The sequence below is a fragment of the Podarcis raffonei genome, chromosome 6 (assembly GCF_027172205.1).
Source record: "Podarcis raffonei isolate rPodRaf1 chromosome 6, rPodRaf1.pri, whole genome shotgun sequence".
Lineage (NCBI taxonomy): Eukaryota > Metazoa > Chordata > Lepidosauria > Squamata > Lacertidae > Podarcis > Podarcis raffonei.
In genome coordinates, this window is record NC_070607.1 from 11,456,756 (window position 1) to 11,484,390 (window position 27,635).

General features: G+C 44.2%; 1 protein-coding gene across 5 annotated transcripts in view; it reads left to right on the forward strand.

Moving 5' to 3' along the window:
• HMCN1 (hemicentin 1) overlaps window positions 1–27,635 on the forward strand; it is a 301,086-nt gene that overhangs the window by 33,636 nt on the left and 239,815 nt on the right. For all 5 annotated transcript variants that reach the window (XM_053391425.1, XM_053391419.1, XM_053391422.1 and 2 more), the window contains exons 2-4: window positions 15,094–15,164; window positions 19,086–19,244; window positions 22,514–22,636. In XM_053391425.1, coding sequence (XP_053247400.1) covers window positions 15,094–15,164; window positions 19,086–19,244; window positions 22,514–22,636 — 353 coding nt within the window. The remainder of the gene's footprint in view (window positions 1–15,093; window positions 15,165–19,085; window positions 19,245–22,513; window positions 22,637–27,635) is intronic.

Sequence of the window (27,635 nt, forward strand, 5' to 3'; positions counted from 1 at the left end):
TAGCCTCTGTAAGTAGTCCCAGCTGGCTCAGATGTGCTGTTCATATCCACAAAGAACTTTGAGTTCAGTATACTGGGTCCAATTTGTGGAATTCCCTTCCAGTTGAGGTTAGACAAGCCCTCTCCTTGCTGAACTTTGAGTGCTTACTGAAGACCCCCACTCCCCAAAATAGTAGGCTTTTGAATTGAATTCTGATGTTATAGTTTGAACTCACATTGATTCATGTTTAGTCTTATTGTATTGTCTCCTATACAGTCATACCTCATCTTACGTTTGCTTCATGTTACGTTTTTCAGGTTCTGTCCTGCGGTGACCCGGAAGTACCGGAAAGGGTTACTTCCGGGTTTCGCCGCTCCCGCATGCGCAGTAGCGCTAAACTGCACTTCTCGCATGCGCACAAGCACCAAATCACACCGCGCACCTGCGCAGATACGGCACTTCAGGTTGCAGGCTTTTCATGTTGCGAACGGGCCTCCGGAACGGATCCTGTTCGCAACCAGAGGTACCACTGTATAACACAAGGAAACGATTATGATTAAGCCGTATAAAATGGTGGAAATGAATAACTAATTAAAAAAACATTGTGCCAACAAAATGATTCTGAAGCATGTATGATATGAATTATACCCATCAATTACATTTGGATGTGCATACTTTAATTTATTATGCATTTTCAAGTTAAAAAAAGATATGTTCAGCATTTTAAGACAGTTTCTAGGATTTGGGCATCTTGGCCAAAAAAGATTGTTTTTCAACTGACTGGCCAAATATTGTCAATAATGGCTATGACTAGTATCCAGAGTAGTGCTAAGTAATTGTCTTGCCAGTGCAAGGATTTACACTTGTGCAATGGGACTCTCCCCCTGTGTGTGTCTTGCACCTTTTCCAAATATGTTCTTGAGGATTGGGGAAATCCCCAGAGCAGACTTAGGGGGTGCATGTGGGGAGGAATAAGGAAAATCCTCTTTCACAAGGCCAGATCCTTACACTGATGACAGTTAGTTACTTGGTGCTACATTGGACACAAGCCTAAGTATTTTTAAGGCATTAATTTCATTAGAACAACCAAACAATTAACGTTAATCAGCAACAGGTTGCTACTTAGGCAATTGCAAAAAAAACCCCCAAATTAGCCAAGTGTTGCTGTGAAACAAAACAATTTTTAGGAAACAATGACGGATTACAACTATCAACAATGTTAAATAAGGTTTCTATAAATGTGAATGATTTACACAGCTGTTCACTGCGGTTTTATCCTGGAACATCAGGACAGCCTTTAGTCAGAAGAGCTTTTAAAGAAATTTAAAGCAAATGGAGTATCAGCAGCTTTGAAAAGTTTAAATGCAGTTATAAATATTAATTCACACCTACACAGTGGATGGGTTTAAATCCTCAACCTTAGTTTAGTAGCTGCAATAAGCAATCAGACTGCACCTCTCGCCCCCTCTCTCCTTAAATCATTGTTTAATTGAAGTAGCTGTTAAGTATTATTTCCGAAACAGCTATGCGATTTAATGCCACTTTACTAACCAGGTGAAATGTCTGAGTCATGAAGCAGGGACCTTCCTGCTGCCTTCTTTCCTTCAGCATCCCCATTCTGTGTTCCTTCTTCCCCAGTTAGCTCCTGAGGTATGGAAAGCCTTTAGGATGGAGTGAGGGAGTTGTAGATGGAGAAGGAGCTAGCAATTGCTTTGCCTTACGTGAAAATAGGACCGACTATCATCTCTATCTATCTATCTATCTATCTATCTATCTATCTATCTATATCTATCTATCATCTATCTATCTATCTATCATCTATTTCATACCCTGCCCAAGGGAGCCCAAGACGGCAAATAACAAGAGACAAAAGAGCTGGATTACCAAGGTTTAGATTCTAAATTCCCTGTCTACCTCTGTACTGGAATTCCAGTACAGTGGTACCTCAGGTTACAGACGCTTCAGGTTACAGACTCCACTAACCCAGAAATAGTTCCTCGGGTTAAGAACTTTGCTTCAGGATAGGAACAGAAATCGTGCAGCGGCAGCGGGAGGCCCCATTAGCTAAAGTGGTGCTTCAGGTTAAGAACAGACCTCCAGAACGAATTAAGTTCTTAACCTGAGGTACCACTGTACAGAGGTGGAGAGGGAATTTAGAATCTAAACCAGGGGTCAGCAAACTTTTTCAGACAGTCTACCAATGGCTAACTGCAAACCTTACAAGTTGTGATGATTTGCTATGCAGTAGGCAAAACCCAAATGGCACCAGCCAATCAGCCAAATGGACAAAATTCCTACCAGGCCCCTGCCCCAAAAGCAGGCAACCCCATGACAGGCATAGCAAGGTCAAAGCAATGAACCCCACCAATTCAGGGAAGGTGGGCAGGTGATCTGGTGCACGCAGCAAAAGAGAAAGTCCAAAGCTGTGTGACCTGTACTTAAAACCTTTGTGCCCCACCTCCAAATTGGCAACATGAAAATCTCCCCAGAAACTCAACTGCCCAATGACTGCCTGTGGCCATCCAAACAGATCCACCCAGCAACAGTGGGGTGGCCTGCTAGATCCCACCGAACATGTGCTCTCTATTAGGGAGAACACGCTTTAGTGTTTCTGATCTTGGTGATCTACCACTTGTGTTTTTTTGTGGTGGCCCTGGTTAATTACAAACTTTTAGGAAACAGCAGAAGGGAGCCTGGACTTGCTGGGATGTTTGGGAGTGGTGTTAGAAAACCACGAGGGGGCAAAGGAGAGGTTGCAGGGGCTGAGCTGGGGTTTTCTCCCACTGAATTAGAGTTGTTATGCCTCTGCAGCTTAGTTACAATCTCTTGGGACACTGGTGGTGTTTCATGGCATTTGCTGCAGAGCGTGTTGATGATGTAATCAGCCAAAAATGTGAAGCAGAGTTTATTTCCCCCCTGAAGTGGTCTGTTAAGGAATACTGAATTCCTTGCTTTGGAACGTTAAGGTTTGCCTTATGTACGCAGTAAAATCTATAAGAATTGGTAGATGTGTCATTTTACATTTATACCAAAAGCAAGTGAGACTTGCAGGTCTGTTCTCTCCTGCAACCTCCAAAACGGAATTTCTATTCATTGTCGCAACCAACCAGTCATGGCCTTCCCCCTGGATAATTAAAAGCGATAAGGGATTCAGTCAGGCAATTCCATTTTATTTTCCAAGTTACAATATTCCATAGCTCCTGGAGGCCACTGAGAATGCCCAGTGCTCGTCAAGCTGCATTTTCTAGGATGTTTATATTAATGTTAATAATAATAATAAATTTATTATTTATACCCCGCCCCCCAACCATAGCTGTCAACCGTCCCTTATTTGGCGGGACAGTCCCTTATCCCAGCGCCGTGTCCCGCTGCTGTCCCTTATTGATGATGTCCCTTAAATTTCCCGAGTTTCAAAGGAAGCAGCTCCTCTCCCTCCCTCCCTGCCGGCCAGGGAGGAGGGAGGCTCCAACTGTGTTGCTTGGCTGCGTTGCTCACCTAATAAGGAGTCTAAGAACGACTGGGGGTGGAGCTTGCATGCCTTGTGCTGATCAAATCAGCCGCATTGCCTGGGGACTCGCCTTTGCTCAGCGCTTCCCAGCGCAGAGGTGACGGTGGTTTTCCTTGCTGCATCCTCTTTGCTGGGTTGCTGCGCTGTGGGAACCGCTTGAGGCTTTGTTTGGCTGCTGGCTGGGCTTCCTGCCTTTGGCTTGGAGGGGCTCAGAAGTTGAACATACCTGTGCTTGGGAAATCCCTTATTTTGGCTGCTGATCCCTTATTTTCAAATCTGTAAGTTGACAGCTATGCCCCCAACTGGCTGGGTTTCCCCAGCCACTCTGGGCGGCTCCCAAAAGAATAGTAAGAACACGATAAAACTTCAAACATTAAAAACTTCCCAAAACAGGGCTGCCTGCAGATGTCTTCTAAAAGTCATATTCTTGTTCCTTTTAAGTATATATATATTAATTGTCCTTCTGCAAACCTTGGGGTTTCTCAATCATGGGGATACTTTCCTCTTGTTTTGCAGTGGCTCCAGTCCTGTTAACATGGGCTCCCAGTGTAAGAGGACTGACAAACTTGCAAAATGTTGTGATACATCTGGGGATGAACATGCATTAACAGAAGCTCTGTCTGGAAGTAGTTTAAGTGCCCCTCCCCAAATGCTAACATCTGTGATCAGAGACCATGCTGATAAGGCAAGATTGGAGAACCTTTGGCCCTCCAGATGTTGTCGGACTCTAGTTTCCATCTCTTGAAGGCAGCATAGTAGTCAGTGGTTAAGGATGATGGGAGTTGTAGTCCAGAAATATCTGAAGAACCAAAGGTTCCTTGGCTCTTCCATAAATCATTACTTCACGTGCAAAAAGTAAAACAATAATCTCCTCTGACTAGTTCTGGAACATTTAAAGCAATTTAGGGCAGTTTCTCAGTGCGACCCCTTCCCACCTGGTTGTCATTTTCTTTCTCTCACTTACTCAACATCCCATCTTATTGGGTGGTTATTTGGGGAGTGGGTTACTGATGATGTGTACACATCTTTAGATACTGTGTGTGTGTGTGTGTGTGCATTTAGGGTTCTAAATGGTAAATACTTCAAAACGGGGTTGCGTGTTCAGTAAAGTATGCTAAGAAAAAGACTACTATCTTGTGAACGCTTACAATATCAGATGGAATTTTATGAATGCTCAAATATGTATGTGTGCGAGAGAGAATGTATTTGTTAACAGTGTGTTCTACTAGATGCAGTATTACTCAGAAGTAAGACTCACTGTCTTCAATGGACCCTAGTGTGTTTAGGATTGCAGCCTAAATTTGGAAGATTCGCTGTGATGTGAATTTGGGCACCAGTTACTGATTAGGCAGGGTGGCGCTGTGGGTTAAACCACTGTGCCACTTGGGCTTGCTGATCGAAAGGTTGGTGGTTCGAATCCCTGCGACGGGGTGAGCTCCCGTTGTTCGGTCCCAGCTCCTGCCAACTTAGCCGTTCGAAAGAGTGCAAGTAGATAAATAGGTACCGCTCCAGCAGGAAGGTAAAGGGCGTTTCCATGCGCTGCTCTGGTTTTGCCAGAAGTGGCTTAGTCATGCTGGCCACATGACCCGAAAAAAATGTCTGCGGAAGTGGACAAACGCCAGCTTTCTCGGCCTGTAAAGCGAGATGAGCGCCACAACCCCCGAATCGTCCGCGACTGGACTTAATTCTCAGGGGTCCCTTTACCTTTACTGATGGAGGCATTCACCAGGGTTAGGCTGATACCTTATTGTTATGCTTTATGCCTTAGTCTGAAGGATTTCGTGCTGAGTGACAAAGGTTGGGCTGAAATATCTCAGTATTTCTTACAAATGTTCCCCCCGCCCCGCTGCAAAAATGGAGTTGATCCTTTGCTGCTTAACCTTGTGTGCATTGGGAGGGATTTCTCCAAAAGGTTTGGGAGGGGGTTTCCACGCATCTTACTGGGTCTCAGCAGGAAGTGTGGTTTATGGGATACTGTGGAGAGAGCCACATACTGCTTCCTGCCGGCCCCACTTCCCGGAATGCCTTGGGAGCGATGCGATGCCTAATGATATGGTGTCACTCGCAAGGAATTTGAGGAGACACAGCCAGCAGGAAACTTCAGAGAGAGCCTTGCGCTGTTGCAAATGGTGTGGGGATTTTTAAGTTGAAAAAGCAAGGGGGAGAGGAAGGAAGAACCGTTAGACACCTTATATGGTTAAATATGATCCCCAAAACTTTGGATATTTTCTCCTTCTCTTGTATGTTTTTTGGGGGGGCATGTTGTGTTTCCCACCCACCCAACAACTAGCCAAAAAGTAAAATTCCCCAAAACGCTGGCAATTCTCTTCTTCAGGCACAAGAAAAAGACAGTTGGTATATCTTCTCTTTCCACCTGCTTTGAGCTAACACCTTTCAAATGCTGCTGTTTAGGCATTGCAAGTACCTTGAAGGGATGAGCAGATTTCTCATTCTGTGTAATTGGAAAAGTTATAGTTCATTTACTTTCCAGTGAATGCAAGGCAGCTAGAAAGTCCCAACACAAAACAATATTTCAAAATATAAAATCATCATCAAGTTAAAACCCCAGAATAAACGCCCAGGAAACCACAGTCATATTGTTGTGTTAGTTCCTTAAATCTTCCACTTCATGTGAAATTTATTTTTGTTGATGTCTTGTGCATCGTTATGTTTATTAGCAAAGAGTCGTTTCCAAACACTTGCAAATGCCACAACAGCATTTGTGAGTTACATTATGAAGTCACAATTAAAAAACAAACGAGAAACAGGATAATTGCTGTCAAACTGTTGTGGAAACTTTCATCTACACAAAATGTACTGAGATGCTTCAAAGTGTGTGTTATTGTTGTCAGTTTACTGAGATATAGCTTTATTTATTCAGATTATTTCCTGTTTGTTTATTACGGAGGGGTGTTGGTTTCAAATTTATTTTTGGGTGGGAGGTATCAACATTCTTATGGCCTGTCAAATCTGTTGGCAGAGAGTTTTGTGTTGTAGTGTTTGGTCAGTTGCTTAGGGACCGGCCTAAACACCATCTTGGTTGTGTTAACTACAATTTTGTGGTTTTCCAGTTTAGGAAGACATGGCCTTGTTCAGTAACATGCAAGCATGGCTTAGGGGAAAAAATCCTTTCCATATGTCATCAATTCAATGTGCTTTCAAAGTAGTTTTGAAAATTCCAGAGCTAAGTTTGATATTTTTTGTGCTGAAACTATATAATAAGTGTGATACTTCTGACTCGTAGTTGTACCATGTTTCATGATATATTGTAATCATGTATGGAAAGAAAGGTCTTTAGTAAATTCACTGGTAACTTCAGCCTAACTTTTCATTTTATGCTGTAGGGTCTCAGAAATGTTTATCTGTAATTTAGATGTTTCTCCACAACTTCTTATGATACAGTATATGTGTCATCTATTTCATTAGTGCTTTCCAACTTTTTTTTATTTAAAAAAACCACCCCACAAGCAGAAAATTAGAAAAGGATATGTCTAGAATATTTCTCCCTGGTGTGCTAGCTTTCTACTTCGAGGGAGATTTTGGTGGTATTTTCCACCTGCAATCTGAAGTGATCGTCAGTCCTACCACCCCTTTCTGTTGCGTTAGACTGGTGCCACAGGGACAATGTTACCTCAACACCACTGAATATTACTCACTCCTGCTGCCCCCTTTAATTCAGGGCTTGAGGTGTTTGGAAGAGACGCCAGTGATGTTTTTAAAAGAAAAGGCAGGTAACCCTAGTATATGAGACTGGGGTTTGATAGAACATCAAGGAAGACAAACCAGGCATGGCAAATGCCACCAGTGGTTCTGGTCTTTCACCATATTTTGCAAAATGTTTACTCATGTGGCATGCTTTTTTCTATTGCCAAATCTTCACCTCAGGACCCCTTCTTATACGGTGCTTGGCACTTGGATATGTGAGCTGTATAGTTTGGTATGGTATGTGGTGCAATAATGTTGGACTAGGAGTGGAGAGACCTAAATTGAAATCTCTGCTAACTCCTGAAACTTACTGGGTGACCTTGGTCCAACTATTATCCCTTGGCTTAACCTAACCTATCTCCTAGGGTTGTTGTGAAGCTAAATATGTAGAAGGAGTGAACCATGCTGCAATATACCATATATACAAATACCGAGTCTGAATAGAGAATTTGAATCCAAGTCTACTCAGAGCAGATCCACTGAAATTACTGAACCTTTGACAATAGTCAGGACCAGTGCTTTTTTTCCTGGGGGAACGCAGGGGTATGCATACCCCTAAACATTTTGTGAATCTAAGTTTGCCCTCCTTGAGGGGCAGTGTTTCAACATGAGTAGGAAAATGAGAGTACCCCTAAACATTTTTTAAGAAAAAAAGGACTGGTCATGATGATTAACTTCAGTGAGTCTACTCTGAGTAGGCTTAGGGCCTTCTGGCAGTTCCCTCACTGCGAGAAGTGAGGTTACAGGGAACCAGGCAGAGGGCCTTCTTGGTAATGGCCCCCGCTCTGTGGAACGCCCTCCCTTCAGATGTCAAGGAAATAAACAACTCTTTGACTTTTAGAAGACATCTGAAGGCAGCCCTGTTTAGGGAAGCTTTTAATGTTTGATGTTTTATCGTGTTTTCAATATTCTGTTGGGTGGCTGGGGAGACCCAGCCAGATGGGTGGGGTATAAATAATAAATAATAAATTATTACTATTATTGGTGACACCCCCAAAACATTCAGTGTTTGAATCCTTTTCCTTATGCAGCCCAAACAAGGTGGGAATTATTAGCAGACTTAGGTGGATTGAACTGGGCAGCCTAAGAAGGGCTGAGTTGGGCTGTTTTCTGAAGCACTGAATCGTATGAACCAAATCTTGCCAGGGCACAAATACTAAATACAAGCCATCCATTTTTAAATATTTAGAATCACAGAAGCAGCTCTTTTCCTTACTATAGTTGAAGCCTTAGATTAGCAGTACCCGGAGGTCCAGCGGTCCGCCAACCCCGTGGCCAGAGGGGAAAAACAATTCCAGAGACTTCTTGGTCAGAGAAAAGAGTTTTATTGCAAATCTGTGCACAGAGACAGTCAGCAGAATATAGTTTCTGAAATCTGACTGTGTTGTTACCATGTTCAGCAAGCATTTTTATACCTGAAAGCATTCACCCTCCTCCCATACCTCCCCCCCAATATTTGCTGGCTAAGGCTGCTAGCTAAGCACTTCCTCTGCTGGTTAAGCATTTTCTCTGCTCAGTAAGCACCCCCTCCCACCTTCTTGTACACGTGTCTTTCTTTTGCTAGCTAAGCATTTCCTTCGTATCTCTTCTTATCTTGCATTACTTAAAGCAGAAGCAAAGCAGGAAACATCTTGCTAGTGGTTTTTAGTTGACAGCAGTTTTTGGCTAGGCAGGAAACGACCTTCTGACCTGTAGCTAGCATCAGCAGTTTCAGATAGCTGGTTAGACAGGAAACGGTCTCCTGACCTGTCTGATTTAGGCTTTGCAAATAACTGCATTTTTGAGTTTGAGCTTGTGTAGCCATCCTAGCAGAGTGCCGGAATTTACTATGTGTAGATAATATTAATGATTAACCGTTCCCCTCTCCCTTCACTCCCTCCTCTTCTTCTGAACAACCTAATACTTAGGTTCGTTCTGGGGTATGGGCCTATACTCCCTCATCACAGCGATGACTGTGGGTCCTAGCTTCCGTGACAGGAGTCTTTGCATCATTTGCTGCAAGCATTGCAATAAGCAGGGGATACAGAGGCAAAGAAGCAAAAGGATTAATAGCGGTCCTGCTAATAATACTATAACATTCCTGAGCCAACTGCCATCAGGGAGCCAGGAATACAACCAACCCCATAGATCACCTCCTGTAGTTTTCAGCGGGTTCCTGGCTATCATTGTTTCCATGTGATCAATGGTGACTGAAATATTATCTAGGACATATCTATTTTATTGCTGAAGGGCCCACTGATACTCGTGCTCTATCAGCTGCCTTGCTTTTTGGGAGGTTGTGTCCCACCTCTCTGAGGAGGAGCCTATTATCTTAACCAATTTTCCCACCTGTCCTTGTGGATGCTTAATACTCTCATGATTTCCTCCCAACATACTGTATCCGAAAGGGGCTTCTCCCTCTACATATATTAACATATACCCACAGGAATATATATATCCACCCTTGCAGAGGCCTGACACACGGAGTGACCATATCAAAGAGTTCTGGCCCCAATATCAAAAGTCCTGGCGGTGCCTCAGAATTTGCTGGGGAAAAAAGTCTCTACGTTGGGGACGCTGCCCGCGGGCGTCCCTCCCATCCACTTGTCCAGCCGTCTGGCGCTCTTCTGGAGATGGTTAGCTTCAGAGGATCATCAGGATTTGGTGTAACTGTCCAGTCTAAAATAGCCTTCTTCACTTAAGTGTGGTGGACCCAAGGGGTGAGGTCAGCAACTTTAACAGCAATGGGCCTGGGTCCACCTGTTAAGACAGAGAGAAAATCTCGGGAGAATTACTGCACATAATTATTAAACTGCACATTTTGACTAGCATGGGGGGGGGGTTATTGCAAAACTGAGTGGACAAAAGCTGGTCCATTGTCAGATCCTATTGACCTAGGTAGCCCATAGCGGGGAATGATCTCCCTAAGCAGGCACCTGGTTACTTCAAATGCCTTTTCAGTTCTGGTGGGCCAAGCTTCAACCCATTCTGTATACGTGCAGATCGCCACGAACAGGTAGCGGTATGGTCCACAACGGGGCAATTCAGTGAAATCCACAACAAGGTCTTCCATGGGTGCAGTTCCACTATGCTGAATCCCCGGGGGAGCCAAGGGTCCGGTTCTAGGATTATTCTTTTGACACAGCAGGCATTTCCTGGAGATCTGGGCTGCCAGTTGGTAGAGGTGGGCTATGTAGAAGCACTGCTTCAGCTGTCTGGTTGTGGCATCTGGTCCCATGTGGGTGGACTCATGGTATCTCTGAGTAATCTGCCGAGAAAGGGACTCTGGAATCCATATTCTGTCATCATGAGTAAGGTAACATCCTTCTTTGGACATAGTCAGCCCCTGGGCATCTGCAGTGTCCCTTTCCATTTTGGTGTATATTGGCTTATCAGCGGTGTTCAAGATCCTTCCAGGGACCAGTGCTCCAATAACTGACGCGGGAGCTGGTTCTCGGGCTGCTTCCTTGGCCACCCTGTCTGCTAGTCGGTTTCCTCTGGCCACTTCTCCTAGTCCAGTTTTGTGTCCATAACAATGGATAACTGCCACTGCCTTGGGCTCCCATACAGCATCCAGAAGGTTCAATAAGGCTTGTGGGTGGGCCACCTGGTTTCCTCTGGAGGTAAGCAAACCTCTTTCCTTCCATAAGGCTCCATGGGCATGTAAAGTCAGAAAGGCATACTTAGAGTATAAATGTTTATCTTCTGTCCCTTTGCCAAGCACAAGGCTTTGGTGAACGCTGTTATTTATGCCAGCCGGGCCGACGTTCCAGGCGGGAGTGGCTGCACTTCAATCACTTGGTCTTCCAAGGCTACTACTGCATGGCCTGCCTTCCGCTGTCCAGCCTTAACAAAGCTGCTTCCATCCACAAACCATGAAGGCCAGTGGGGGTTTGCTTCATCTTTGAGGTCAGGCCTGCTAAAATATTCTTCAGTAGGGTGGCTACTGCCACAACTGCTCTCATGCACGGCGGTAAGCCTTGTTCTGTAGGCATCAGGCGCTCAGATAGGTATGCCACTGGCTGTTGCCAGCTTCCCAATTTTGGCACAAAACGCCTTTCGCTGTCCCTTGGTCCTCATCCACGAATAGAGTAAAGGGTTTCTCAGGGTTTGGGATGCCAAGCGCTGGGGCTTGCTGTAGTGCCCTCTTCAAATCCACGAAGGCTTGCTGTTGTTCTGTGTTTCAAACAAAGGGGTCTCTCTCAGTTCCTCTGGTTGACTCATGTAGAGGCTTGGCAATGATGCTGTAATTAAATATCCATATCCTACAAAATCCTGCAGACCCCAGAAAGCCACGGAGTTCTCTGCAGTTCTTTGGCTCTGGTATCAGGATAATAGCCTGCTTCCTTTCTTCACTGGTAACAAAAGGGTGTTTCACTGTGATTGGCATTGCCTCAAGATTCTATGTTGGAGCAGTCGCTCTAGATGCACCCACACTCCTTCAGTCGCCCTTCGTGGGATGGGATACTTATTTACTGCAACAGGATTGACAAATGGCTTGGGCTTCACAATTATTGGTGGGATATTCTTTGCCATTCCTGGGGGGTTCACTTGTTCCAGAATACTGGCGGGGATGGGTCCCTCCTCTTCTTTTACCATCATGAGGTGCCAGTACTCCCTCAGGGGTGCCTCCACAACCAGTTCCCCAAGTGACATAGTGGACAATGTGGCTTCTCCCGATGGCTTAAAAGTAATTTGGGCTTGCAACTTTACCAACAAATCTGTTCCTAATAATAGAATAGGGCATTCTCTCTTCCAGTGCCCTTCCTGTCGGCAGATGGCGCACTGATTCCTTCCAAGACGGCTTCGCCCTCCTCCCCGGGCACTTCCTCTTTCCTGAGGGGTGGGTGTGGTAGCCTGTAATGCCGTCAACTTCCTTGTTTGATACTACTTCAACATCTATTCCAGCCCATGATCGATGCACCCCTCATGCTTTTGGATTTTTTCTTTTGGCGAATATCGGACGCTGCCTGAGCTACAAAGGCAGCCTTTATAATGGGGCGTTGGCAATATCATCTGGGTTCTCCTCAAAGGTAGGGTTCTAATTTCTCCAATTGCACACATCAGCACTTGAAAAAGGCACATGTTGGACTGTATAAGTGCGTGGTGGTGCTTCCCCACCCTGTCCTGGGGGGCTGGTGGGTCATACACTCTGCATAGAGGCATCATTGCAGTCCCACCCTTTTTCTGTGCCTTATGGGACTTATGGAGGGACACCCTGGTTGCTGCTAACAAATGGGAACTAACATCCACTTCTTTCACATAGGGTTGTACATACTGTTGCAATCTCAATTGTCTGATACTGTGTCCACATTTTTCCTTTCTTTGCTAACTCAATTAGTCCCTTCATAAACTCCTCATCATCCTCTTCCTCTTCGCTCTTTAATTCATCAACCTTGGAGGGTTCAGGCTGAGGGCCGGCTCCTCCCTAGTCCTGGGGCCCTGGGCCTGGGGGATTCGCTAGAGGGGCAGTTGGTGGAGCATAGGGTGGCGGCGGTTTAATGACTTCCCCCTCTTCTCCTTCCTCTCCTTCCGGCTCTGATATCACCGGAGGCTTTTCTGACTTCCCTGCCGGTCAGACTGAACAAATTGTATTTTGTGGGGCGTCGCCTTGGCAGGCTTTCAACCACGGTGGATTCTTTTCTACATTGGTTTTCCAAGTAGAAATATAAGGGATCTGGTCTGGGTGGACGTTCAAGATATTTTGATATAGTGGGCTGATTAGTTGCAAATCAAAGCTCCCCTCCGAGGGCCAGTTAGTTTGTTGGGGCCAATCAACTTCACACAATGTCCTCATCCTCTGTCTTCTCAATTTGAACCCCCAATCATCATGCTTTGTGGCCGCTTTCCAGTTCTTTAAAAAACATTCCAGAGGACTACATTGGCTTGCCCCAGACCCCATTTTTTTTTTTTTCTTTTTCAGATACCCCGCACCTAATGGGCTGTAAATTCTTTCACACTCCACGCACTACAGATTGTGACCTGCCGAGGTCGCCCTGGCAGAAAATGCACAACCCTGCAATCGCTCGGCCAAGGGGACGCTAAGCCCCGACCCACACTTGACAACAATTCAGTCACTGGGGTATCCGACATGCAACATATAACATACAAATCACACCATTATAATTTCAACATGCAACACACAAAACACACCAATACAATTTCCCCTCTGTTTCCCTTTTACCCAACCTTACTGGCGGCACTCTACTGCAATCGGCCAGTTCCCTTCCTGGCGGCCCTCTGCACAACCAGGTGAGGCTTGATCAGACCTCGCCCCCCTTTTCCTTGGGGCCCACGCCCTTTCCCTTGGGCTTACCTGTTCCGCTGCGGACCCCTCCTTCGGCCGTCCTCTTTTCTCTCCCGACTGGGTGTCTCGGCTCAGGCACAGCGTGGCGATCTCCCCCTACAAACTGGCAGGGTGCGCGCTGGAGATTGCGAGCGCTGGTCCTGGTTGCTCACCCGGTCGAGTCTGGCCCCTCGGTCCACCTTTCGTGGGGTGGGGACCCATCCCGGACGAGCCCCCAAAACTGAAGCCTTAGATTAGCAGTACCCGGAGGTCCAGCGGTCCGCCAACCCCGTGGCCAGAGGGGAAAAACAATTCCAGAGACTTCTTGGTCAGAGAAAAGAGTTTTATTGCAAATCTGTGCACAGAGACAGTCAGCAGAATATAGTTTCTGAAATCTGACTGTGTTGTTACCATGTTCAGCAAGCATTTTTATACCTGAAAGCATTCACCCTCCTCCCATACCTCCCCCCCAATATTTGCTGGCTAAGGCTGCTAGCTAAGCACTTCCTCTGCTGGTTAAGCATTTTCTCTGCTCAGTAAGCACCCCCTCCCACCTTCTTGTACACGTGTCTTTCTTTTGCTAGCTAAGCATTTCCTTCGTATCTCTTCTTATCTTGCATTACTTAAAGCAGAAGCAAAGCAGGAAACATCTTGCTAGTGGTTTTTAGTTGACAGCAGTTTTTGGCTAGGCAGGAAACGACCTTCTGACCTGTAGCTAGCATCAGCAGTTTCAGATAGCTGGTTAGACAGGAAACGGTCTCCTGACCTGTCTGATTTAGGCTTTGCAAATAACTGCATTTTTGAGTTTGAGCTTGTGTAGCCATCCTAGCAGAGTGCCGGAATTTACTATGTGTAGATAATATTAATGATTAACCGTTCCCCTCTCCCTTCATAGTCATTACCATTCCCACCCCCTATTTCTGTTGTAAATATATAAGAAAAAACCTGGTCAAAACAGGCACTTAGTGGTTCCTTATCGGAATTAATTTCCCTGGGAAACTGAATGTCTGAACCCAGAAATCCACTTACTTAACAGTAAATAGACCAATACTTGTATACTTCCTTTTAACTAGCAGAAATCGTCCAAACCCCAACAATACCATTGTTTTCTTTGTCAGAGTTAATGCAAGTCCTACTGATCCATGTTTTAACTGTAGTTTTTTGTTTAAAAAAACTGTTTCCCACAAACCTCCGTCCAAACGGAGAATTCTTGACCTTATGGGATCTTTGCCAGCTATTTCTTAGAGGGTCATGGTGTAGCCTGAGGTATCTGAGGCTGCTTCTAAGCAAAATAAGTGATTGTGGGGAACGGTGTTTTGCTTTTCAGGGATTTGGCTGGGCAAAAGGAAGTAGTGTTTGTGTGTATGTGTATGTGTGGAACGTGTGTGTGTGTGTGTGTGTGTGTAACTTGTAGTACTGTTTGTACATATTTTCTCACAGTTGGGGAAATGTTCTTGCAGAGCTGCCCAAATGGGACAGCATTTCACAAAGAGGATGTTTGGCATGTTGTCATTCAAAAATCAATCAATCAATCTGTAAATGACCTTGTTTCTTATGTCAGATCAGGCAATTGCAAAGCTGTTGATTCCCTGTAAAATGCAATTCGTTTTTTTTCTTTTTTCTTTTCCCCTTTCAGAAATTGGTCCTGTAACAATTACCACGGATCCCAAGAAATTTCAATATGAACTCAGGGAGCTATACGTTCAGGTGAGTGTCTGTCTCCTTGCCACAATTGCTTTGGGTGGAAAACAAAGCTAAGCCCACTCAGAATCATAGAATTGTAGAAGTGGAAGGGTTCAACTCTGGTTCAGTTCCCCTGCAACTCTATCCTAGCCCCAAAACAATAACTGGGGGTTTAATTACAGATTGGTCACAATACCGTCAGGTAAATGATGTGTTTAAGGAGGATAAAAGGAATATGGGCTTTGAAATGAGAAGATCCAAGCTGGAGATAGAGTTGCTGGATGATAAGAGGAAAATATTATCGAAAATGTATAAATTACTATTAGAATGGCATACTAAAGATGAAGAAGTTAAAGTGGTTATGTTACAATGGGCTAAAGATTTTGGTTATAATATTCAATTAAAAACATGGGAAAGGTTATGGAATGAAGGAATTAAATTCACTGCCAGTAGTGCATTAAAAGAAAATGTGATGAAAATGATGTATAGATGGTATCTGACACCAACTAAGCTTGCTAAAATGTGTAAGACAAAAAATAAGGGATGTTGGAAATGCAAAGAAAAGGGGGGGGGATTTCTATCATATGTGGTGGACATGCAGTGAGGTAAAAGCTTTCTGGGAAATGATATATAATGAATTTAAGAAAATGTATAAAAATACATTTGTTAAAAAGCCAGAAGCATTCCTATTGGGTATCGTAGGTGAGGAAATTCCAAAGAAAGACCAAAAATTGTTTATGGTATGCAACAACGGCAGCAAGGACTCTTTCAGCCCAAGCAAAGCTTGGGTATTCATTCAATGTATCTGGAAAAGTGAAATTCCACATAGCGAGCATTAGGAAAGTGGGACGTTGCATGTAATTTAATTATTGCTATTGACATTCCATTTAGCCACACCGATAAATTATAAAATGAAGCTTAAGGCGTTTTCAGTTTGTTGCTGTTTTCAGTTGGGATTCAATCACATATCAGCAAATTCAGGTTGTACAATTACAGTAGATTTTGTGCTCATACATTATACACACACACACCGACTTTTTGCAGGAAGGGAAGTGATGGGGAAATGCACTGGAAGATGTGGGATAGCAATTACTTGAATAAATGAATGTTCAATAAACAACTGCTGTTGTCTAACTTCCTCACAAACTTTGTGCAAACAAATCACAAGGGATGAACAAGTTGTCTGCAGGCAACCTTTGAGAAGTCATGCAGATCTTTTGCTTGAAGAGCCATTTTTATGGCCTCCCTTCCTCAGAGGTATGGGAGATGGAAGAGAACAAAAGAAAAACATAGCTTAAAATAAAAGCACAACAGCAGAACTTTCATGGTGACGAGACAGATTTCTCCCACAGGAAAGGGGGGTGGGGTGAACATGCTTTTCATTAGCTAAAGAGAAGAAGAATTAATGCCATAATTTAATATTGTAAGAACACTGAAGCAGTGGAACAAATTTCCAAAGGCGGTTTTTGAATGATCTTTGCTGCAGAAGTCAAAGTGACTGAATTTGACAGACCTGTTGAATAAGGTCGTTTAGGGATAACACGCAAGAAGAAAACATGTACTCTGTGTGTCGGGGGGGGGGGGGAGGAGAGCTGACGAGATCATGGCAGAAATCTAGCGTTCCAAAAACTGTTTGAGAAAGAGAAGAATATATACAAGCCAGTTTGGGATTCCAGATGAACGTGCGCTGAATGGGCACACCTGCCCTACAGATGTAAGTCAGTTTGGAGTTCAGATTAGGGCATTCTCCTCTGCAGCCCCTGAAAAGCTGCTCTAGGGACATTGTGGGCAGGGACTTTCATGAGCGGAGGGGGCTGTGTTGCAAGAGACCTCAGTAGAAATTGGGTGGTGACCTTGTTAAAGCAGATCTCCACTGCCACAAAGTTCCTTTAACTGTCTCCAAACAATTCCCCATCCTACTGCTGCCCCCATAGCAGGGGCGGAGGAAGGGGGCGGGGGGCGGCCTGCCCTGAGTGTCATCAGTGAGGGGGGTGAAATTTGCCACGTCGCCCTCCCAACCTAGTACTCTGAAAACACACTAGTACTCTGAAAGCACACCAGTGCAAGTAGATAAATAGGTACCACTGCGGCGGGAAGGTAAACAGTGTTTCCGTGCGCTGCTCTGGTTTCGCCAGAAGCGGCTTAGTCATGCTTGCCACATGACCCGGAAAAACTGTCTGTGGACAAACGCCTGCTCCCTCGGCCTGTAAAGCGAGATGAGCGCCGCAACCCCAGAGTCGTTTGCGGCTGGACTTAACTGTCAGGGGTCCTTTACCTTTATCTTTTTAATTGTGTGCAAGGTGCAGTTTTGCTATACTAAATAGGTGAATGTGAATAAGTTTATAACTGTTAGTCTTAAGTTCTTTTGTCTGTACTTTTTATATACCCTTTTTCTGGGTAACCAGAAAGAGGACACAGCAGAAGGAGGCTTTTCAGAAATAAAACATGACATTGTACACAACAGCCAAATTCATGGCAGCACAGTAACTTTTCCAAGGCAATGTTTACATACAGCAATAGGCGACGGATGGACAACAATGCTATTCTGATTTGTCCCCAAAGACAAACAAATACTGCCAGTTCATGTGAATTACAGGTTTTGTTTTCCTTTTAAAATGCTCTTTCTTCATTTTCTTTCCATTTGATCTAATTTTTCTTCTTGGCCTTCCATTCTAGTCAGAAGTTACATTTTTAAAGAGCAGATCAGTGCTATTTTATGCTTAGCTAACAACTAGTTTTCATATAGTGTTCAAATTTACTTCCTTCTTTTCTGACTCCTCTTCAAGGCAGCTTTAAATAATATTTAAAGGACGTAAAGCAAAGCAACCAACAGAAAACAAAACACAGTGGCAACTGCAGTAACATCATCAATTTAAAACGCTTTTGTAATATAACTGGCCAAGGAGTTGAGAAAACAGAATGGCATTTACCTGATCCCTAAATAATAAAGAAGTAGACATCTGGGGAATATACTTAGTTTGTTTTTTTAATATAATTTTTTCTTAAATTTTCTGTTTTTACAATTTAGAATATTCATTTCAACAACCTTAAAATACCAACGACTTCCCTCCTTCTCCTTCCATGGTTCATTTTGCATAACATAAATCCCTGAATATTTTACATAAACTAAACCATGCAGTATTCCATTACAGTGGTACCTCGGGTTACATATGCTTTAGGTTACATACGCTTCAGGTTACAGACTCCTCAAACCCAGAAATAGTGCTTCAGGTTAAGAACTTTGCTTCAGGATGAGAACAGAAATCGTGTTCTGGCGGCACAGCGGCAGCAGGAGGCCCCATTAGCTAAAATGGTGCTTCAGGTTAAGAACAGTTTCAGGTTAAGAACAGACCTCCGGAACGAATTAAGTACTTAACCTGAGGTACCACTGTATTACATCCATCAAAATTTATTTTCACTGTTGAATTTATCTTATTTTTTTAAATAATATTTATTTTAAAATAATATTTATTACTGTTGAATTTATCTTAATGCTGCCAACGTTTCCAAGTGTACACAATTTCCTGCCCATATATTCAATAAACATTTTCCAATCTTCTCTAAACGATGCATATTCCATCAGCTTAAGTTGCCATTCTTTAGTTAGGACCTCGCTCGTTTTCCATTTTGGGGCTAATGAAATACGGGCTGCAGTTGTTGCATACATAAATAACCTTTTTTGACATCTGGGAATTTCCATCTGAATTATCCCCAACAGAAAGGACTCTGGTTTCTTTTTATTACATTCATCAAGATTTACTTACACCGTTGAAAGGCTACTTAAGGAGATACTTCACAAAAACAGTAACGTTTTTCATGGTTGACCCCTATATCTACAAATGGGGAGGTTAAATGAATTCAGAATTTTTGTGACTTTTTAAACTTTAGCACTGGTTTTTGTTTTAAAAAGCTTACATTATTTCCCTGTCTCCCGATTATAAACAGGGGGGCGGCGACTGTCCAGAGATGAGCATTGGCGCAATCAAGATTGCTCTAGAAATTTCTCTCCCGGGTTCATTCATCTATGTTTTTACTGATGCGCGATCCAAAGACTACAAGCTGACCCATGAGGTCTTGCAACTGATTCAGCAAAAGCAGTCACAGGTAGGAAACAAATTCCAATTCTGATTATTTCAAAACCACCATTTTTAATTATTGTTGTTATTATTTTAAGTCTCCTTTTTTTAAAAAAAATGAAGTGTTCCTATTGATTACGGTCAAATACCATCTTGGATAAAATATGTAAATAACAGTTTGATCCCATGTGGAAGTCAGTTTTGTTAGATTCAGCGGGACTTACTTTTAGGTATGGGATGCGGGTGGCGCTGTGGTCTAAACCACTGAGCTTCTTGGGCTTGCCGATCAGAAGGTTGGTGGTTCGAATTCCCATGATGGGGTGAGCTCCCGTTGCGCTGTCCCAACTCCTGCCAACCTAGCAGTTCAAAAGCACACCAGTGCAAGTAGATAAATAGATACCACTGCGGTGGGAAGGTAAACGGCTTTTCTGTGCGTTCTGGTTTCCATCATGGTGTCCTGTTGCACCAGAAACGGTTTAGTCATGCTGGCCACATGACCTGGAAAGCTGTCTGTGGACAAACGCTGGCTCCCTTGGCCTGAAAGCAAGATGAGTGTCACAACCCCATAGACACCTTTGACTGACTTAACCGTCCAGGGGCCCTTTACCTTTACCTTTTACTTTTAGGTAATTGTGTTTAGGATTGAATTATACAAGTTGGAGGCGACCAGTTTCAACAAATAATAAGCAGGTCCATACAATATTGAGATGGGTAGAAGAAACTATCTCATCACAGGACATACACAGTTTTATTAATGCGTATGATATTCTAGACAGGTATTAGCAAAATATCAGCTTTCCCCACTGTCAGGTGCTGATGTGGTTGCTCGGGAGCAAACAGGCAAGACTCCAACCTGTCTTTTCCAGGCTTTATTATATGTACAAACTATTTACAGTGCAGAGCGTCGCAAGTCCATGTCTGCTCAGTCGCTAGCAGAATCTGGGAGTGGGCGGTCCTTATACCTTCCCCAGCATAACAGCTGTGTGACCCCCAATCTTCTCCTCCCCTCTCTGCGCCAAAGACTACTGCGCAGAACGGGCGCTGGCAAAGGGGGACTTGCCTCCCCTCCCCTTTGCTCAGGCTCGGTGTTGAGGCTCTCCTTAGCATCTTCTGATCCTTGCACCCCCTCCCACTGGCTTCCCTCCTCGCCAGAGGAAGAACTACTTCGCAAGATCTTTGGAGGCTCCGTATAACACAACTGCCCTTCCACCTCTCGCCTCTGAGCTGATGGCAGTTCCCTGACACCCACCTTAGCTATCGTTTCCTCCGTTTCCGATGCTCAGGTGTGAATGCCAGTGGTTATGTAGCCTACAGGGCATGTTCTCAACTCCTGGTGCCTTGAAACAGAACTTTGTTTGAAATCTTTGAGAGCCATTGTCAATCGGCATAGATGATGCTGAACTAAATGAGCCCCTGGTCTGATTCAGATCAATGCAGTTTCCTATGTGGGTCAACGGGTGCAACAGAGCACAGAAGCTTGCAGAAGGGCAGACAATCCGGTGGCAAAACCCCCCAAACTCTAAAGGGACAGGGAGGGGACATCTGAAACAAACCTGAGGAAGACTGATCAGAAAACCACTGATAACCGGCAGTGCTGGAGACGCGGGTGGCGCTGTGGGTAAAAGCCTCAGCGCCTAGGGCTTGCCGATCGAAAGGTCGGCGGTTCGAATCCCCGCGGCGGGGTGCGCTCCCGTTGCTCGGTCCCAGCGCCTGCCAACCTAGCAGTTCGAAAGCACCCCCAGGTGCAAGTAGATAAATAGGGACCGCTTACTGGTGGGAAGGTAAACGGCGTTTCCGTGTGCTGCGCTGGCTCGCCAGATGCAGCTTTGTCACGCTGGCCACATGACCCGGAAGTGTCTCCGGACAGCGCTGGCCCCTGGCCTCTTGAGTGAGATGGGCGCACAACCCCAGAGTCTGTCAAGACTGGCCCGTACGGGCAGGGGTACCTTTACCTTTAAACAAAAAAAACCCTGCATGTACATTTCCAAAATATAAGATAAAAAACAAATAAAATAAAACCTGCATACAGCAACAGTGTTTTGTGTTGTGTAGGCTCCTGTGATGTAAGTAATGGGCCCCATCTGCTAGCCTGCTCCCTAAAATATCACTGGTTTCCCCTTTTCTATATATAGGGTGCCTATATTCTGCATGGACTGGTTGCATGGCAACATATGCAGATGGTTTTAGATACCTATTAAAGGAAAAGGGACCCCTGACCATTAGGACCAGTCGTGGCCGATTCTGGGGTTGCGGCGCTCATCTTGCTTTATTGGCCGAGGGAGCCGGCATACAGCTTCCGGGTCATGTGGCCAGGATGACTAAGCCGCTTCTGGCGAACCAGAGCAGTGCACGGAAACACCGTTTACCTTCCCGCTGGAGCGGTACCTATTTATCTACTTGCACTTTGATGTGCTTTCGAACTGCTACGTTGGTAGGAGCAGGGACCGAGCAATGGGAGCTCACCCCATCGCGGGGATTCGGACTGCTGACCTTCTGATTGACAAGCCCTAGGCTCTGTGGTTTAACCCACAGCACCTAATAGATACCTATTAGGTCCATAAATTACCATATAGCATATATTCAACAGCAACAATTTGTTGACAAAGGACAGCTAGACATATAAAGGGCCCCATCACGTTCAGTAGCTTAGGGCCTCATCAAACTGAAATCTGGCTCTGATAACCGGGTTAGGTGGGGAATGTGATGGAGTATCCTGCAGGAGGCACAGCTGACTGGAATACTAAACAGGAACGCTCCACAAGGTAAAATTTTACTGCAGGTCCCAGTTGACCCAAAGGGCTAAAGTTCTTGCCTGGTCCCCATCAGCTTGTCCCACCAGCTGTTCTGGTTATTGAGCAGGGACAAAACTGCCACTGGAAGGCCTGCAAAACTGATGTCTGCAGTCGGGTAGGAGAGAAAAAAGCAAATAAGTAACAGTTTCCAAGTTTCTACCTCTCTATTTAACTGGAATCTGGCACGTTCAGCAGCTATTTTTGCTTTTTTTTTTAAAAAAAAGGTTATGCTACGACTAATAAAAACTTGTAATTACCCGAGGCACTAATGAATGTTATGAAATAATGTGGCCTATCATTCCTGCTTGCCAATATGTTATTGTTCTTCTGAAAGTTATTACACTAATTACTTAAGACTGAAAATATTAAATAAACCGTATCCCTTTAATGACATAATGTATGTTTCCTTCACTAATTGATTTCTGATGCTTTCCTTTTTCCATTCTTTTGTGTACAAGGGCTGTTTAAATATCCTTGTTTCTCTCCCCCCCCCCAAACCATATAGGTTGTGTTTGTTCTAACAGGAGACTGTGATGATAGAGGACATATTGGTTACAAGGTCTATGAAGAAATTGCATCAACAAGTTCTGGCCAGGTTTTTCACTTGGACAAAAAGCAAGTTAATGAGGTAGGAATGAATGGAGTTTAATTTTCATGGCAGTCCTATATGGGTATTGATAGAATGTGAACTTTTATCTAGCGGCCTTAGTTTTGAACTGAACATTTCCTGCTAAATGTTTCATCGATGAAGCTGACCCTAAAGATGAAAATTGTGGGAGAAGAAACTCAATATTTCTATTCATGTTTTCATTACATTTGTATCCTGTCCTTCCTTCAGTGAGTTTGGGATAACATAGATGGAGCTATTCCATTTTATCTTTACAACAACACTATGAGGTAAGTTAGATGTAGAGATTTGCTCAAGGCCGTCCAGTCAGTTTCATTTGTGAGCAGAGATTTGAACTCAGGTCTTCTTGGCTCAGGGACGCAGGTGGCGCTGTGGGTAAAACCTCAGTGCCTAGGGCTTGCTGATCGCATGGTCGGCGGTTCGAATCCCCTGGCCTCTTAAGTGAGATGGGCGCACAACCCTAGAGTCGGACACGACTGGCCCGTACGGGCAGGGGTACCTTTACCTTTACCTTCTTGGCTCAGCTCCCAACACTCTATATTTACTGGCTCACTGCAGAAATCTTTTTTTAAAAAATAATTTCTATTAACCGACCAATCAAATCAAATCACATCACATAAATTCCGAATTACAAAGCCGAATTTTACATTTTTGTTGGGGGTACCTATATTTCAAGTTCCGAAGGGGATTCCAATCATCTTCTTGCTGCTGCGTTAATGTCCACAAATCTGTCCAAATAATGTTCACAATTCTATCCAGTCCTGTCTTGTTGTTTCCACATCTCATCTTGTTATTTTCATATATTTTTCTTTTTTCTTTGTGATCTCTTCTGATAATCTCCTTAAGCAGGTAAACACAAATTGTAATCCTGTGTGAATTTTTCCGTTCGTCCAATAACCATATCGAGATGGTTTCCATGTATCATCACTTCCATAAATAAAAGCACTCTTTCCATCATTAATCTTCATAAATCTGTCGCCTTCTTTAGTCCTCTGAGGAGGTTCGCCCGCTGTATGGAAACAAATGCATTCCTCCTCCCAGACATAAGTCTTTCGACAGAACTTGCCAAAATGGCGACACTATTTTTTACTGCGTCATCCCAAAGCTCTTGTACTTTCCACGATCTCCTTTTGGTTAGAAATTATCTCCACACAGTCTTAAATCATCCAGCTTAGGTCATTTAAGCGGCCTTTCTGACTTTTGGGGGGGGATTATTGGTTAATCACATAGAAGAAAGAAAGGAAACTCCCCCCCCCATCCAGTCCCGTTGCCGACATACCGAGCCTTGATGTGTCTTCTCATGATATATTCCTGTTTATCCGACCCGTCTTCTTTCTCAGAGATCCCTTCAATTAGCAGTCTTTACTCCCCATTCTTCCTTGAAATATGTGCATTTGCTTCTTTCTAATTGTTTCTTTTGAAGTTGCTGCAGCTAGTGGCGCGAATCAGAGACAGCGTCCAGGAGAGCCGAAGTCCACACAAGGGCTTTCTGCCTAGTGGCCACACCCCCTCTAGTTCGGGGGTGGTATATGGGCACAGCAGGCAAGGGCAGTCCCCCCCCCATTTCCTTGGGGGGGCAGGGAGGCTGCATACTCCCATCACAGCCTCTTAATTACCTCGTGTGGGTCGGAGAGATGTTATTGTTGGCCATCTTCCAATGCGCCCCTAGTGACCCCCCCCCCGGCTCACTACAGAAATCTGGATAGATTTTTAGATACTGCTTCCTTCCAGCCACGGGCAAGCATGGCATCTGAACTAGCGTCTCATGTCACAAACGGTTGTTTAAGAAGTGTCCCTTTATTTAGTTTCTGTTCAAAGAGAGTTTGTTAGCTCTGCGAAGCCCAATGGAACAGAGACATACTGTTCTTCAAAAATACCGATCTTGCACAATGGCCAGCTATAAAGTATTGCTTGAGGCCAAAGTAAATGCTGCATGAATAACTCTCCAGTGACTTTAATCGAAACCTTGCAAATAGTAGCTCTGGTGGTGTGGGTAACTGGAGCTGTAGCATGGACAGAGAAGGGGTTTAATCCTCTCAGTCGTACCTTAGATCTCAAATTCCTTGGCTCCCGAACAAACCGGCTCCCAAACAATTGAAACCCAGAAGTGAGTGTTCCGGTTTTCAAACGATTTTCGGAAGCTGAACATCTGGCGTAGCTTCCGATTGGCTGCAGGACACTCCTGCAGCCAATCAGAAGCTGTGCCTTGGTTTTCGAACGGTTCCAGGAGTCGACTGGACTCCCGGAATGCATTCCGTTCGAGAACCAAGGTCCGACTGTACTTTGATTCTTAGCTTCATTATACACTGAAAATACCATTTATTTACTTATTGGATTTATATACCGCCCTATACCTGGAGGCCTCAGGGCGGTTCACACAAAAGATCAACATAAAAACTGCTATATATATATATATATATATATATATATATATACACACACACACAGTGGTACCTCGGGTTACAGACGTTTCAGGTTACACACTCTGCTAACCCAGAAATAGTGCTTCAGGTTAAGAGCTTTGCTTCAGGATAAGATCAGAAATCGGGCTCCAGTGGCGCAGCAGCAGCAGGAGGCCCCAATAGCTAAAGTGGTGTTTCAGGTTAAGAACAGTTTCAGGTTAAGAACGGACCTCCGGAACGAATTAAGTACTTAACCTGAGGTACCATGGTAATCAAACAACCCAATACCCCCCCCCAAGAGCCACATTTTAAAAGGGCATAGGATGTAAATTAGATCAACCAAAGGCCTGGTGAAAAAGGAACATTTTTGCCTGGTGCCTAAAGGTGTATAATGAAGGCGCCAGGCGAACTTTCTTGGGGAGTGCATTCCACAGACAGGGAGCCACTGCAGAGAAGGCCCCGTTCTTGTGTTGCCACTCTTTGGACCTTTTGAGAAGGAGGCACACGAAGGAGGGCCTCAGAAGATGATCTCAGGGTCTGGGTAGGTTCATATGGAAAGAGGCAATCCCTGATGGTTGCTCAGTTCAGAAAAGTCTACATGCAGAGATGCAGTGGTCAGCCTCCAATGTTGGAAGGGGTGTTTCTGGTTCACATTTAGCTAGCCAGCTTCTCGTGGAACTCTAGCAGTTCTTTCCTGGCGCAGCAACATGCCTGAAACACCGTTTGGGGATTTCTGAATTAGCTCTGCTGATTTGCTTACTCTGAGCAATTGCATTCGCAATTGGGCACCGTTCCACCACTTGGGCGGAAGGCACAGTTTCATTTTGGGTTTCATTCCTGTATTAAAGCCATTCCTAAGAAAAGCATGACAAAGGTGTTATGAAGGGACTGTAAACTTGGAACATTTTGGGGGACTTTCAGGTTCCACGTTGTCGCTGCGGACAATAGCTATTTCGCAAGCTCTCATGACTGAATTTGCTGAATCAAAAAAGTCACATGTTGTTAATTTTGGTAATCTAAATCATCTGCCCTAGTCGTAAACATTCTCTTGGACTTCTCAATATACACAGTATTCCATCAGCTGCCTTGCGGTATGACTCAGAAAAAAATATGAATATTGTGGGTTTTTTAAAATGGAATTTTGGTTTATGCAGTCAGAGTTTGACTACTTTATTGTCCCACGCATGTGAACTTTTCGGACATCTTGATCATGAGCTTTTGGATTGCTATTTGTTTTTCTAGTTGTAGATCTGGATATGTTGTACTTGGAAGCATTGGGCCTGTTACAGCAAGTTTTTGTTAAATAAATTGAAACGGGGAATTTACATGACTTGGCCTTCAAGAGGAAGCGTATCTCTATGTGGTAGGTAGGGACTTATAGAGCTTTCTTATTCTGCAGAACATTGACTTTAATATACTTCTAAAAATAGATTCTAATAAATGTTTTTCTCACACAGTGAAGCCATTACCTCCCTCTCATTAATCAAGTCACAATTGTGTTCAAACACACTGGGTGCTTTGAGGGGTTCAGCAAATCATGGATCTGGAGGTCTAGTGCCAGCTAACCACAAAAACCAAATTGTAGGTGTTATGTACTGAAGTTCTCAAACTGGGCCAGCAGGGGGATACTGTAGATAGTTTTCACTCAGGTCCGCATATGCAAATAAGGAATTGAAAGTGATGTTCAGTGATTGGATAGTTACAGAAAGTTGTTACTGTTGCGTTGTAGCTGAGCTCTATATAAGCAGGTTGGCTGAACCCTTCAGTTCAGTTCTGTTCTGGCCTGTGAATAAACAAGAGCTGTTTGAAGAATCGCTGTGTCGTCTGATACGTTCACCCACAACTTAACAGTAACCTCATGATGTCCCAGCGTAAAATGGTCAACGCAACCCATCTTTATATGACATTACCGCAGCAAGAGGGAAAACTGTCGCAATGAGCAGATGAATTCACTCTGTATACAATAGGTGGAATTCACGATGCTATTTAGGAGTGATTTTAGGATTCTCAGAGGGCATGCCCATTCTACACACTTAAACTGATTTAATAGTCATTTCCTCTTCCCAAGGCACCCTGGGATTGGTAGTTTGGCATGATGGGGGTTGGTGACACTAGCTGCCATCTGTAGCATGCATTGACATGTGCTTAGGAGTTTGAATAACTTATTTACAATTAGACAGCACATTTCTCGGGTGTCGGATAGCTTTGGGAACAGCACAGAGAGCAAGTCAAGCCCACGCATCATTGTTAGCTCAGTTGGTTAGAGCGATGTGCTGATAATGCTAAAGTTGTAGGTTCAATCACCACATGGGATATCTGCATATTCCTGCATTCCGGGGGGTTGGGTTAGATGATCCTCAGGTCCCTTCCAACTCTATAGTTCTGTAAGTCTATGATTCTGTGTGTCTCTTCCCATCCCAGTTCCAAATGAGACTGGCCCCATGTCTATTGTTCTCTTACAACATCATCTCTAGCTGGGGAGGAGGGGAGGCCTGTATTTTTTAGCACACCTTCTGGTAGCATTTCCAGCTAAAAGTTTCCATGACAAAAAAATCACCTGTACTCTTTAGTCATGCACAGAGGCAGAGGACCTTCTC